This window comes from Myotis myotis, unplaced genomic scaffold (assembly GCF_014108235.1).
Source record: "Myotis myotis isolate mMyoMyo1 unplaced genomic scaffold, mMyoMyo1.p scaffold_m19_p_10, whole genome shotgun sequence".
NCBI lineage: Eukaryota > Metazoa > Chordata > Mammalia > Chiroptera > Vespertilionidae > Myotis > Myotis myotis.
The window spans coordinates 30,817,223-30,831,944 of record NW_023416314.1 but is presented as its reverse complement, the minus strand read 5'-3'; the positions used below and the strand labels follow the sequence as shown (position 1 = coordinate 30,831,944).

General features: G+C 40.2%; 1 protein-coding gene across 10 annotated transcripts in view; it reads right to left on the bottom strand.

The window, feature by feature from the left end:
• DLG2 (discs large MAGUK scaffold protein 2) overlaps positions 1-14,722 on the bottom strand; it is a 1,392,511-nt gene that overhangs the window by 427,610 nt on the left and 950,179 nt on the right. For all 10 annotated transcript variants that reach the window (XR_004970363.1, XM_036324800.1, XM_036324794.1 and 7 more), the window contains one exon: positions 10,703-10,858. Coding sequence is in view for 9 of the 10 variants with exons in the window: in XM_036324800.1 (XP_036180693.1) it covers positions 10,703-10,858 (156 nt within the window). In the remaining variant the exon portion in view is untranslated. The remainder of the gene's footprint in view (positions 1-10,702; positions 10,859-14,722) is intronic.

Sequence of the window (14,722 nt, the reverse complement as noted above, 5' to 3'; positions counted from 1 at the left end):
GAAGAGAAATACGATTCTCATTTCTTACCTCCATCCCCGTTCTCAGTCTGGGCCCACCTATTCTGTTAGGGTGGTTGTTCCTGAGAACAGCTGGCCAAGGGCATGAGCTAGGGCTGAAATCCAGTCTGAACTCTGTTTGCCATGTCACCCTTGGGTCCTGGCACATTTTGTCCTTCATCGAGAAGAGACTTCTTTTTTTAATTTTGGATTTTGGACAAAGGCTCTGGCTGGGTTAGATAGGCCCATTATGCCCTCCCCCCTTTTAAAGAAAACCACAGATATCTTCTTTATCCTATAATGTATTTATTTTCTCTGGAATAGAGGGATTTTAGGTTTTAGTATTCAATTTGGCACACACATCCCTGTTGACTTAAAAAAAACAACAACCCTGTTCTAGGGATCCTTTCAACTTTATATGAGCTTAAGGTCCACAGAATTGAATTAAAGTGTTAAAATAGGAGGTTGACTTTCTCCTCTCTGAGAGGTAAATTTCTCTGTTCCGAGAGGTAACTTTTGATCCCCTAATCAAAACAAACTTCTACATTTTAAAATACTTGGGTCTCTATATAAAATAGTCTTGCACAGCCCTTCCTCCCATACTGCCAACCCTGACACTCACCTCCCTGTACAACTCACTGGGCTCACCATCAGGCCATGAATCAAAACAGCCTTTTATAATAGTGTTTTCATGAAAATTCATTCCCACCTCAGCCTGAGGTCTCTATTTAGGGGATCACAATATGTCACATGCATAATGATAGCTAACATTAATGGGGTACTTCACATTTATCAGGCATTGTTTTTAGCACTTTATGTGTAACCTCACTCAATCCTTATAGCAACTCTATGAGATGGATACTATGGTTACTGCTACTATATGGATGAAGATACAGGGGCTCAGACTAGTTGTAATCTGCCCAAATTTACATAAGTAGGAAGCTGTGGAGTCAGGATTCAAACCTTAACACTGTAATTCTAGAATCTAGATTCTTAACCGTATGTTCATTATCTATTTGTCTATCTAGCCATATCTATCTATCTATCTATCTATCTATCTATCTATCTATCTATCTATCTATCTATCTATCATCTATTGAAATTTGATGATAGTTAAATAAGGTGTAATTTTTTTTCAAGTAGAATTTAATACTTGAGGAGTGTTATGTGTGACAAGAATAACATTTAATAAATATTTATTGAGCGCATTTAAAAGCATAGATTCTGGTGCCAGTGCATTTAGATTCTTTCAAATCCTATCTGTGTGACGAACCTCTTCAGCACTGATTTTCTTCACTTGTAAAATGAGGATAATAGTAACAACAAACATCTAGCATTGCTGTGTAAGTTAGTGAGCTAATTTATGTAAAGTACAGTCTGGCAGGTAATAAGATTATATAAATGACAGTGATTGTCTTCCCCTTTCCATCATCATCATCATTATCATCATCATCATCACCACCACCATCATCATCACCACCACTATTACTGTTAGTATTACATGCCAGGAACCTTTTTTGGCACAGGGAATACAATAATAAATAAAACAAAGATCTGCTCTCATAAAATCAATATTCTAAGTATAAGTCCTAATGTTACTGGTTTTAATTAGTATCTATGTTGTGGTGTTATGGTTTAATGTACTGTCTTGAATCTTTCTGAGTTCTTATAATTTATTGCTATAGTGATTTTGCCCAGCATTTCCTCACAGCTACTTTGCCTTCATAGAGAATTGCTTTTGAAAAATTATGCTTATTCTTCAGTTTCTTATTGCTACCAAATAATATAATGGCTACTAAATTAAATATAAAAATTGTCCCCCAAACATAAAAAAGATATACTAAAATTAAGGGAAGATATTCCTAACATCTCAGGTAGATGTAAATAATCTGGCTATTTTTTCAAAACGCAAATCAATTAAATCTAGATTATTTCATCACAGCGTTTTACTTGAATATTACGAACAGGAATTTTGAAATAAGTTGAATCTGGGTTCATTTTTAATTTCTCTGAGCCTCTTATGCTCTACCTACCTTCCAGGGTTATTGTGAAGAGTAAATGAGAGCTTTTGGAACAGGTTGAGCTCCTTCTCTGCCTTCCTTCTTTACACTGTACAATGTAATTTTAAATGTGCTCTTTAACAAATGGTGAATTCTTTTAAAAATATTTTTATTGATTTCAGAGAGGAAGGGAAAGGGAGAGATAGAAACATCAATGATGAGAGAGAATCATTGACTGGCTGCCTCCTGCACACCCTTTCCTCCCTACCCCCCCCCCCCCCCCCCCCCCAACCGGCCCTCGCACTGGGGATTGAGCCTGCAACCTGGGCCTGTGCCCTGACCGGGAATCAAATCATGACCTCCTAGTTCATAGGTCAACACTCAACCACTGAGCAACACTGGCCAGGCAAAAAATCTTGAATTGTTAATGAGAAAACAGCTCTACCTTAATATCAAAAATAAAGTGAAGGGCAACAGTAAGTAGTATGTTTTTAAAAAGGTATCTACATATAGAAGGCATTAATTTAAAGCCAAGGGGTCTTTCTTTTCAGTGTGATCCCTTGCATATATCACAGTGCAGAGAGAAGCTAGAAAATGGAATATGGCAAAAGCAACCTCTGTGACTTTGTGGGAGTCAATTAATCTCTCCTTATTTTCCTTAATTCAAATTTGGCTTAGTGATCACCTACTTCAAAAAGGCAGGGCAGGCCTTTGAAGAAGAAACTACTGCATAAACTTGGGAAGGGGTTGTGCCTTCTGAGCCAAGTTTCCCCTTCTGATTTTAATTAACAATGAAATTAAGAATTCTTTAAGATTATATCAGCCTTTTAAAGGCATGAGAAGGTCAATGATTTGGTAAGCATCTTTTTTCTCTTCTTCATGATGCTATTTCCCAGGTGAAATATTGTGAACAGGACTCAAATTCTCTTTCAGGTCCACAGATTCCCGGTAGAGTGGATATGAGAATTGGGGGACTGAGTGAGGAGTTGTGATGTGTGTGTGAGGGAGGGGTTAAGGCTCCATGAGAACATGAGAGGGGTGTGAAAATGCCCTGGTTAGAGTCTTGGCCCCAATTCCTGCTAGATCAAAGCCCACACTTTGCAAAGGTGTTGGGGTTATTAGAAAATGAGGTGGGTATGTAAAATGCCTGGCTACTTATCAGTGCTCCACAGAGTAGCTGTTATTTTGTCTACATTCCTAAAAAGTTACATGTAGGATAGAAATACTGCTACATGAGAAGATAAGAGAGAACATTGTCTCAGAGAACTGTGAAGTCACATATGGCTTTAGAAACATGCCACCTTTTACCAGTACATGGAGCCTATAAATCCTATATAATAAAGAGGTAATATGCAAATTGACCATCACACCCTTACAAGATGGCTGCCTATGACCAGGCTGGCGGGGGGGAGGGGCTGGGGGGGGGGGTGGTTAGTGAGGGATGACCAAATGACTGAACAGCGGGCTATGTGGGGCGACCAGGCCTGTAGGGGGGTTAGTGAGGGACAACCAAAAGACTGAACAAGCAGGCTGTGTGGGGCAACCAGGCTGGCAGAGGGGTTAGTGAGGGATGACCAAACGACTGAACAAGCAGGTTGTGTGGGGTGACCAGGCCGGCAGGGGTATTAGTGAGGGACAACCAAAAGACTGAACAAGCAGGCTGTGTGGGGCAACCAGGCTGGCAGGGGTGTTAGTGAGGGATGACCAAATGACTGAACAGCAGGCTAAGTGGGGTGACCAGGGCAGCAGGGGGGGTAAATGGGGGAGAACAGGCCAGCAGAGGGGGGCAGTTGGAGGCAACCAGGCCAGCAGGGGGGGCAGTAAGAGGTGACCAGGCTGGCAGGAGGGGCAGTTGGGGGCATCTAGGTCAGCAAGGGGGGCAGTTGGGGGCAATTAGGCCAGTGGGGGAGGCAGTTAAGGGTAACCAGGCAGGCAGGCAGGTGAGCAATTAGGAGCCAGATGTCCAGGACTGTGAGAGGGATATCTGACTGCTGGCAGTCGGACATCCCCTGAGGGGTCCTGGATTGGAGAGGGTGCAGGCTGGGCTGAGGGGACCCCCGTCCTCGTGCATGAATTTCATGCACTGGGCCTGTAGTGTATTAATAAAAAGGGAAATGGATAATTTTGCCTATACTGACAAGAAGGATTGCTGTTAAAAATGATAGAAGAAATTAGCATCAACATCCTTTTTATGATCTCAGGGGATTTACCTGTGCTGAGAAATATTTTTCTCCTGATTTGTGAAAACTAAAAGTAAATATATATGAGCTCAAGACTTTAAAATAAAAATAAGCCTATGGAAAAAATAATAATGTGGATAGTGAATAGATGAAAATTCACTTGCTCCACAATAGTTGATCCTCACAACAATCCGATGAGGAAAATAGCACAGATATGATTATTTTCTCCCTTTTCTCATGAGTGAGCTGAGGCTCTGAGGGAGATGAAGTGTTAAAACTCTTAGCATTAAAACTCATCAGCCGCTCCTCACTACTTATAGGATCAAGTCCCACATCCTCAGCTTGGCAAGTAAGGTCCTCTATGATTGCAGCAGCCCGTGACTCCAACTTTTTAAAAATATATATATATTTTATTGATTTTTTTACAGAGAGGAAGGGAGAGGGATAGAGAGGTAGAAACATCGATGAGAGAGAAACATCAATCAGCTGCCTCCTGCACACCCCCTACTGGGGATGTGTCCACAACCAAGGTACATGCCCTTGACTGAAATCGAACCTGGGACCCTTCAGTCCGTAGGCCAATGCTCTATCCACTGAGCCAAACCAGTTAGGGCACGTGATTCCAACTTTATCAGCCACTCAAAACCTTTAGCCACACAGAATTCCTGGGAGCCCCAGAGTGCCCTGTGCTCTACACACCTTGAAGCTTGGCTCTGGTGCTATTCCTTCTACTTGTAACCCATTTCTTCCCTCATGCGACTGATGAGCTCAGTGTCTTTCTCAAAACTTTACGTGATTCCTCCTCTGTTTACCTTTAGAGACTCACAGGTACTTCTGTTACAGCATTATTGTCTCTAGAAATTATATTTGATTGTTTTTGGTGGTGGTGGTGGTACATACTGTTTATTTATTCAGTTATTAGTCACTAGCCTCACTTTAGTTCCCTAGAGATTAGGTGCACTGGAGAAACCGAGAGCCTTTGGCAGATATACATCAATCACAACACACTGATGAATTCTTCATTTACACATCTTTGAACTGTTTAAAGGGAAGGACCATGCCTTATTCATCTCCAAATCCATGGCATCCAAGATAATTCCTGGTACCCAGCTGAAGTGTCATGAATATATACTATCCTATATAATAAAAGCCTAATATGCTAAGTGTCTGGTTGTCCAGTAGACTGTTCAAACAATCAAAGTGTAATATGCTAATGATATGCTAAGGCGGCTCAACCGCTCGCTATGATGTGCACTGACCGGTAGGTTACCTTGCTGTTGGGGTCTGGCTGATCCGGACTGGGCAAGACAGGGCCGGATATGCCCTGGAGCCATCCCACGGTCCCTCCTTGGTCAGCCAACCTCCCACGGGGTCTGGGCGAGAAGGGCCCGACTGGCCCTGATCACCAGCCAAGAGGAGGGACCCCACCCATACACTAATTTATGCACCGAACCTCTAGTGATCATATAATGCCTCAGAATCCATTTCCAATCTATCTGCCAACATATATTTTTTAAATTTTTATTTATTTATTTATCTCTCTATTTATATTGATTTCAGAGAGGAAGGGAGAGGGAGAGAGAGAGATAGAAACATCAATGATGAGAGAGAATCATTGATTGGCTGCCTCCTGCACATCCCCTACTGGGGGTGCAACCCAGGCATGTGCCTTTAACCAGAATTGAACCTGGGGCCCTTCAGTCCACATGCCAACTCTCTATCCACTGAACCAAACTGGGTAGGGCTGCCAACATATTTTAATTAGCTTTCACTCGTTTACCTTGCCTCTGATTATCAACTACAAAATAACAATCATTAGGACCAGCCCTGTAAAAGGATGAATGAAAATATGTCACACATATTGAGAAAACAGACCGGAATATTCTTCTTCTTACCCTAGGAATATCAAAAGCTAAGTAATTTACCATTCTCCCAAAATATAAAACCAATTAGTACATCAAAAACTAGCTCAAAATAATAAAATAAAAAATAAAGACACACCGGATAAGCAGGAGCCCCACAGCAATCCTGTTTGTTTTCCACAGAGCTCCAAATGTTAGTTTGATTCCAGGCTCTGCCCATTTCTTGTTTTTGCAAGGTCTGAAAAGTCAATTATTCTAAACGTAATCTGCAGCCTTAAAAACTGGTACTTTGCCAAGTAATTTCAAGTGCTTCCCAAAGGAAAACTAATAATTTCACTGTTTTTCTTTTGGTTGATGTTACAGAAGTAAATTGTATATACAATTAATTCATCCCTGATGTTTGCTATCGACTCAAAGAGCTTAGAATGGGGGGGATACCCATTGAAATGCATAGAGAACAGATGGTTGACTCTCCCAGCTTCTGCTGACTGGCCTCCATTCTTCTGAATGCTGATTAGGGATTAAGCTGGTAAGTGAGTGGTTTCACATGCTAGCTTCCACAGAGGTAGCTCATATCCTAATCTGAGACAGTAATTGCTGTGTCCGTATGCACATGCTTCTGAAATAGACTGGGAAATTCTCAAATGCCCTGAAAATATGTATTACCACATATTCCATTTTAAAAGTTAGTCATTTTTAAACATTTTTTTTTGGTTGGGGTTTTCAGTTCACATCTTTATAAACATTTTCCTAATATAGTATTTTGCACTTTGTCAGAGCTTGATAAATCTTGGTTGAACAAATTGATACATACATTCTTATAATATTCTTTTCAGGGCAAAATATTCTCAATACTTTCATTTCACCAAGAGTAGAAGTAAGACATGGAGCCACAAAGGAATTGGGCTCCTCATCATTATTGGAGTTCTATAAGGGCTTATTTATCTAATTCTAAATTCTCATCCACCTCTGAGATTCTATAAGTTAGATATTTTCCATTGGAGAGGAAGTAAAAAGCCTCTGAAAGGAATCCCTCAGTCTCCATGAAGGAGTGACAGTTACCTAATGAATCTATAATGTGGACACTGACCATCAAGATCAGCTAAGATGAAAGTGCAATACACAGAGTGAGCTCAAGTACATTGTTATTTGTTCCCATGCTTGGACTCATTCATTCATGGAGTTGTTTTATGTACCTGCCAAGAACTGAGTCAAGCACAGATAGAGCCATGAACTGTTCCTGGAACAGGTATCTGTCGGCTAGTCTTCCTGTTGACCTCATTTCCATGTTTACTTAGTCACTCAATAATTCTGAGCTTCTGCTGTGCCAGGCACTATGCTAAGCATTAAGGGTATAGCAGTGTACAAATCCGACACCATTCCACTCATGGAGCTTACATAAATAAATGTACAATATCAAACTACTTGAACCTTCTGGGGAAAAAAGAGAAAGAATACAATAGGGAACCAAATTTTCTCTTTCAGGGATCTTCTCCAAGGAAATGCAATTCAAGCTTCGATCTAAGATGACCAGAAGTTAACCAGGCAAAGTGTAAGAAGAGCTTTCCAGTTTGAGGAAAGAGCATGTGGGAAGCGCTCGGCAGGAAGACATTGAATGCATTTTGTGAATGCGAGTAATGTGGTCAGCAAAGGGAAGATGTTTAAGAGGCAGGCAGGGGTGAAATCATGCACAGCTTGGATGCTCTGTTAATGACTTTGCATTTGTACTAATGCAAAGAGAGCAATAGTTCTGATCTGTATTTTTACAGATCACTGGCTGCACTGAGAATATACCAGAAGGACAATAATAGAAGTGGTGAGACCAATGTGGAGCTATTGTAGATGGGAGATGATGGAGGCTTGGATTGAAGTGGAACTGAAATTAGAGAATAAATAGATTTAAAGTACATTTTGGAGGTAGAATCAATAGGACTAGAAGATAGATTGAATGATGGATGTGATCAAGAACAAGGTCTAGGTATAATTCTCAAGTTTTTGGCTTGGGCAATGGGATAAATGTATTTGCCATTTATTGAGTTGGGGAAGCTTGAAAGGAGAGCAACATGGGGTGAAATCAAGAATTTTAGTATCAGTGTACTGGTGGTAATACCACTAACATGTGTGCGTGTGTGTGAGAGAGAAAGGCCTTTTTCATTCTAGAAGTGAAGAATAAAATAGGAAAAGGGCGAAAAAGAAGACAATTTAAATAAATATAAAATAAAATTCCCAAAAGGATGATGGAGGGTAGGGGTTGGAGACTGATGCATATCAGGAGTGCAGAGGATATACAATTTGAAAAAAGGCATACTTGACATTATCTTGTAATTTTTTTTTTAATTTGGGGAAAAAAACCTATGTTCTTGATAATATAGATTATAGATTCTATAATAGAGAAAGTAAACTAAAAAGAATCATATCTGGTGGGTCTACACAAAAGGTAGACTGTATCATCTGCTTATTGGCTTTGGTGAGTTTTTTATGGAGGGATGCATCAAAATCCCCAGTGGAATGCAAGGAATGTAATTTTTATGTTCATTGGAAAAGAGCACAGGTTTAAAAAAAAAAAAAAAGATTGCTTAACACTGAGCCAGAAGAAGGGAAATGAGAAGGCATGGTAAAAATAAAGGAGAGAAAAGAAATGGGTGGAGAATTTTTCCAGCAAGCAAGGACATCTCTGCCCCCATGCCTGTGCCAAAGCAGGTGCTAATGGTCACCTGGGTTTGCATCCCAGTCGGGCCACTTCTCAGTGGGTGGCCTTGGGCATGTCAGGCGACTGCCCCAGCCTCAGTTTTCTTATTTTTAAAAACCGATAATGATAGACCTATCTCATACAGTGATTGTCGAGGTTAAAAAGAAGAACTCATAAGAAGTGCTTAAAATGCCTGGCACAGAGGAAGAGCTCAACAAGTGTTAGCTGCCTTTCTGTAGCTGATTATGGATGCATAATTGCTAGGAAGTGGTTGTAGGTGTGTGTATCTTCTCACTTCCCTAGTGCTATGGTGACTTTGCTCTCTTAGGTTCAAAACTATATGGTTCACTGTATCAAAAAATAGTCTTTATGATTTGTTAAAAATATAGGAGGATATGATTCATATTTATAAAGCATCGTAAATATTATTAGGATTTAATTTTTGGAAATTAGTGAAAATGCCTCATCTAATTACATAGCCAAAAATATGTCTTCTCATTTATTTCTAAAAATGTTAGCTATCATTTAAAATTTGCTATTTAACTCCTTAGGGAGGTCAGTAATTAACTTCTAAACTTATTCTTTGAAAATACCAAAAATTAGACATAATGTTCTAAAACCCTCTTGATATATTCATTATCACTTCAAATCATTGTAAAAATCTATATTTTCTCAGCCCTAACATTATTATGAAGACATATGAAAATATTCCATCTGAAAACATACCTATGTAAGCATCCCCTTAAATCTAGGAACATCACAAGTGAGATCTCTCAATTGAAACTGAATTGGGACTACCTTATGGAACACTGCACTCTCTTTTCCTTCCTGACTCTCTTTACTCTCTGGCTTTGGTTCTTATGTAAAAGTGAAGTTTTATTATTTACCATACATATCCTTTAGAATATTAATGCACAAATTACATCCAACCTTTAGACTTAGAACAATATGTTTACAAAATTGTGGAAAGACAGAAAGTATTCTAAGGTCAAATCTGGAATCGACACTTATTAGTAATATCATACTGATGGTAAGGCCTTGATTGCTTTAAACTTTGTTATTTTTTATATAAAACAGGAATAACTAAATAAGAGAACATATGTAATTGCCTAGCTTGATAACATACTGTGAGAATATATTATTGCCCTGGCTAGTTTAGCTCAGTGGCTAGAATATTGGTTTGCAGACTTAAGGGTCCCGGGTTTGATTCCGGTCAAGAGCATGTACCTCAGTTACAGGTTTGATTCCCGACTCTGGTCGGGGCACCTGCAGAAGGCAAGCAATTGATGTGTCTCTCTCACATCAATGTTTCTCTCTCTCTCTGTCTCTCCCTCTCTCTTCTACTCTCTTTAAAAATCAATGGAAATATATCCTTGTCTGAGGATTAACAGGAAAAAAAAAAGAATGGTGAGAATTAACAGAAAAATTAAAAGGATATATTTTTTTGTGGTCAGATAGAACTGTTATGTAGTTTTGGACAAGTTGTTTAATACCTCAAGGAGTCAGTTAAGTGATGGCACTAATTTAATACTTTAGTTAAAATATTAAATGGCGATAATAGCATCTACTTCTTAGGCTATGTTATACCTGGAGCACAGTAAGTGTTTACTAAATAGTATCTAAAAATGTATTCAATAAATGTCCTATTTTATCCTCGGATTGAGGGAAATAGTGCTACTTAAATTTCAAAGTTAATTCTTTTAAAAAATGTAATTAATACCTCATTCAAAATGCATGGGAACCAAGAACATTGGAGCATCATGTGATCATGTCTGAATGCTCTATGAACACACCAGGAAAAACAACAAGGCAATGTTCTTAAATTCTCCCATGGCGCCAAGGGAGCAGAACATCTCTCCGCCTCGAGGAAGATGTCCAGGGCAAGAGAAGCGAGCAGAGGCGGGCTCTGCCCATTCTTCCCTGGTGGAAGCACATGCAATTCGAGAAGATGAAGTGAGGAAGCGCATGCAGTACCTGGTCATCTCAGAGTCAGGGAGCAGGCCTAGGTGGTAGTGGGGGTAGGGAGCTGATAGAAGGAAGCTTTTGTCACACTCAACAGGGGAATAGTGCCTGGGAGAAGCAGGCTTATCACAGAGTTTGTTCACAGTGCTGTAAACGGGTTCCGGAGGCCTGGTGACACAAGAGGGAGAGAAAGAGTTGCATGGTCAGCACACACACTGAACAACTGTGCACCTGGTAGCATTTCACCATACACGAATGTAAAAACCCAGAACAACGTTATGGGCTTCATTAGGCCCAAGTTAAGAGTCTTTTTGTAGGAAACAGGATGTCTGGTGAGAAAATGGAACTTTGGCTCACATGTGGCATGACTAACATTTACATGCCAGATACCTCAGTAGTGTCAAAATCAACCTGCAAATGCCATGCCTTTTTGGATAATCCAGTCTGAAATGCCACACCTTGGGATGCTCTGACATGTCTATTTATTTGTTTGTTTGTTTGTTTATTGTCTTTATTGTTGAAAGTATCACATATACATGGCTTCTTTGTAAACTTTAATCTCATCTTAAATGTGCACTTCATAGAGATGTTCACCCCTTGATCATTGTGGCCAAGACATCCTGTTCTTTTTCGCAGCACATATTTCACCTCATATTTTTTTCTCAGCATGGAATAATCTTTCTTTTTGGTTTGTTTTGTTTAATTTATTATTGCCACTGTCACTACACCCTGGATTTTATAAGGACAGAGATTTCATTTGTTTTGTTAGCCACTAAAATAGAGTGTGGGACAGAGTACACCTTGCATAAATATTTATTGAATGCCTGCATAAATAAAAACATGCATACAACTTTTCACATACTTCGCAAATATTGTGGGGGTGGTTGTAGGCCTTACTTAGGAATCTAATAGCTTGTATGATCTGGGTGTTTCTGCTAAATATTTATTTATAGATTATCCCCCCCCCCTCAACAATTGATTTCAGAGAGTTTTCTATGCATAGGATACTCATTTTAGTAAAATGTCTATTAAATGAATTAATCTAGGGATACTGAAACATTATCTAAAATAGCAACATTTTAATAGTTATTACTTATAATCATACATAATATAATCAGATAATTTTTACCTATAATATTTGGTCAGAGATCCATGTACTATAAAGAAACAATACCATCTCTACCCCACACTTTTAATATACCTGAAATTGCTACTAATATCCTTTAAGGTAAGAACTGAAAGATAGAAATTTAAGTGCAAGAACTATCTAGCAGACTGGGCCACAGCTGCAGGAAGGTAAGCTTGACTGGGAAGGTAAGGGGCAGGTCAGGACACAGGACCGAGAGCACCCGTTGGCCCACAAGACACCAGAGGCAGCAAGCAGTGGCCATGTGCCTGAGAGGTACAGGAAATGTATGTGGCAAACTCGGTGAGGGCACAGGCCATGTTTCTGTAGCTCTAGCCCCCAACATCGCCCCTAATGTATAATAGGTACTCAACTAATGCTTCCTGAACTGATTGAGGAGGGAGAGCAGGGAGGAAAAGAGAATAAGCAAAGTATTAAAGGCGAACTTTACCTCATTTGTAATATTACTAGAGGCCTGTTGCACGGAGAGATTCGTGCGATAGGCCTTCCCTTCCCTTGACTGCTGGCACCGGTTTTCCTCCCATACCCGGGACTCAGGTCTTCGCTCTGGCTGGGCTCTGGCCTGAGCGGCCCCGGAGCCGTCAGGCTTTGCTGCTTGGCAGGCCCCACAGCCATGAGGCCTCTATGCTCCGCCTGGCACCGGGGCACTGTGGCCTCACTGCTCTGCCTGACACTGCGGCCGTGTGGCCTTGCTGCTCCGCTTGGCCCCGGGGCTGTGATGCCTCACTGCTCCGCCAGCCCCGGGTCCGTGATGCGCCATCTTTGTTGGCGGTTAATTTGCATATTGCACTGATTAGCCAATTACCATGTTTGTCTACTATTAGGTAAGACTAGAGGCCCGATACACGAAATTCATGCAAGGGAATTGGCCCCCACAGCCGTGGCGGCTTGCCTTGGCCCTTGCAGCCCTAGCTTAATCCAGAAGGTCATCCAGAAGGACATCTAGAAGGCTGTCCAGAAGGTTGTTTGGCTGCCTGGTCTAATTAGCATATTATGCTTTTATTATTATAGATTGGGAGCCAGTCATGCAGACACACTGTATAGAGAATTGGATTCTTCCCTAACACAGACTTTTCCACCACACAGAAAGAGATGTCTTGATCTGTTTATAGCATAAAGGGGCTGAGGATGAACAGGAGACATTCAGAGGCCTATCTGTCCTCCAGAATAATCATCTTACTAATATTATAATGAGGCACTTTACAATACAGTCGGCTTGTTCTATCCCAGTGTCTAATAACGGTTTTTAAGGTTCCTTCAATGAGATAACCAAAATTGTTCTTACTTTAGGGAAGTTGGCATATATTTTAAGATAACTACGCCACTTTCAGGTAAACCTAGCACATTTGTAAATTTCTGTATCAGCTACTGAAATATATCAGTCAAAACAGATTAGATACTAGTTTTATTTTATTTTGGGGGAGTCTGTTTTGATTTGTTGATAGGTGCATCTTTACGAAGATGTGCACACATTTCTCATGGTCTTGGAGACAGAAAGACCCACATGCTGATCAGATGAAGAAAGTCACCTTCAGAGATGACAGTCTTTTCTGCACCTAAAATATGCATGTCCACACAAAAATGCAGCTTGACAAGGGCTTTGTATTAATGAGCTGCATAAATATCAATCAAGTAAAAATGAGGAGGCATGTACAAGCTCTATGGGAATTACTCTGGGTAGGTTATCACAAGAGGACCTGATATCATTCTCCAGTTTGTCCACTCTGAGGTACAGCTGCTGTGGTAGAAATGGCTGGATTGCCTTCTAAACATCCATGTACTCTTCTTTTCTTAATAATAGAAACCCAAGTTTCCCCTTGTCACTTTTCCTGTAGTAAAGACTTTGTTTCTCAGCCTCCTTTGTAGATAGATGTGGCCTGTGAAGATATTCAGCCCACTGTGATTTGAGCAGAAGGGTTTTGTGAGATTCTTGAGCTGACTGCTTAAAGGGACCCCTGCAGTTTTGTTCTCTCCTACTTCCTCCCTCTACTGACCTGGAATCTTTATGTGGTGGCTGGAGCTTTAGTGGTCATCTTGGGGATGCAACCTTGAGGATGCAGGCAAACAATATCACTAGTGGAGCATAATGTCAGAGCCTGTGTCACTGAAGAAGGAGTGACACTACACTACCCCTGGATTACCTACATCTGGATCTCTTTTATGCAGGATAAAAATAAGCTACCCTGTTCAAGCCAGTGTAATTTTTTTGGTATAGAAAAAGGACCAAATATTAACAAATATACTTCTACAAAATGTAAGATCAATAATCTAATACAAAGAAATAATGATAGCCCTAGCTGGCTTGGCTCAGTAGATAGAGTGTTGGCCTGCAGACTGAAGGGTCCTGGGTTAGATTCCTGTCAGGGGCACATGCCTAGGTTGCAGGCTTGATCCCCAGTAGGGGGCGTGCATTAGGCAACTGATGGATGATTCACTCTCATTATTGATGTTTCTATCTTTCCTTCTCTCTTCCTCTCTGATATCAACAAAAATATATATTTTTTAAAAGAAATAACTATATTAAGGCCTTTGCTAAGGGGGCAATACATTTAATTATACTGGAGGTTCATCTAACACCTTCTGTATACATAGAACAAATATAAAGAATACTTTTTTCTGACTATAAGTTTTAAGTCTATGACTGTTTAGAGAAATCACTGTATCTTTATTTTTAAAACATTAGATATATAAAATGGTAGCTGATCTAAACTGCCAGCACAGGGCCTAAGAATAAAGGAACTGATGATTTCTTTTAAGCCATAAAACATTTTCAGGATGATGTCATTTCAATAACATTGTACTTTCTGCCGAGGAGGGCTGATTCAATTTTCTTAGTCTGATGTTGACTCGGCAGACCAAGAAAATTATGTTAGCAATTTTCCCCT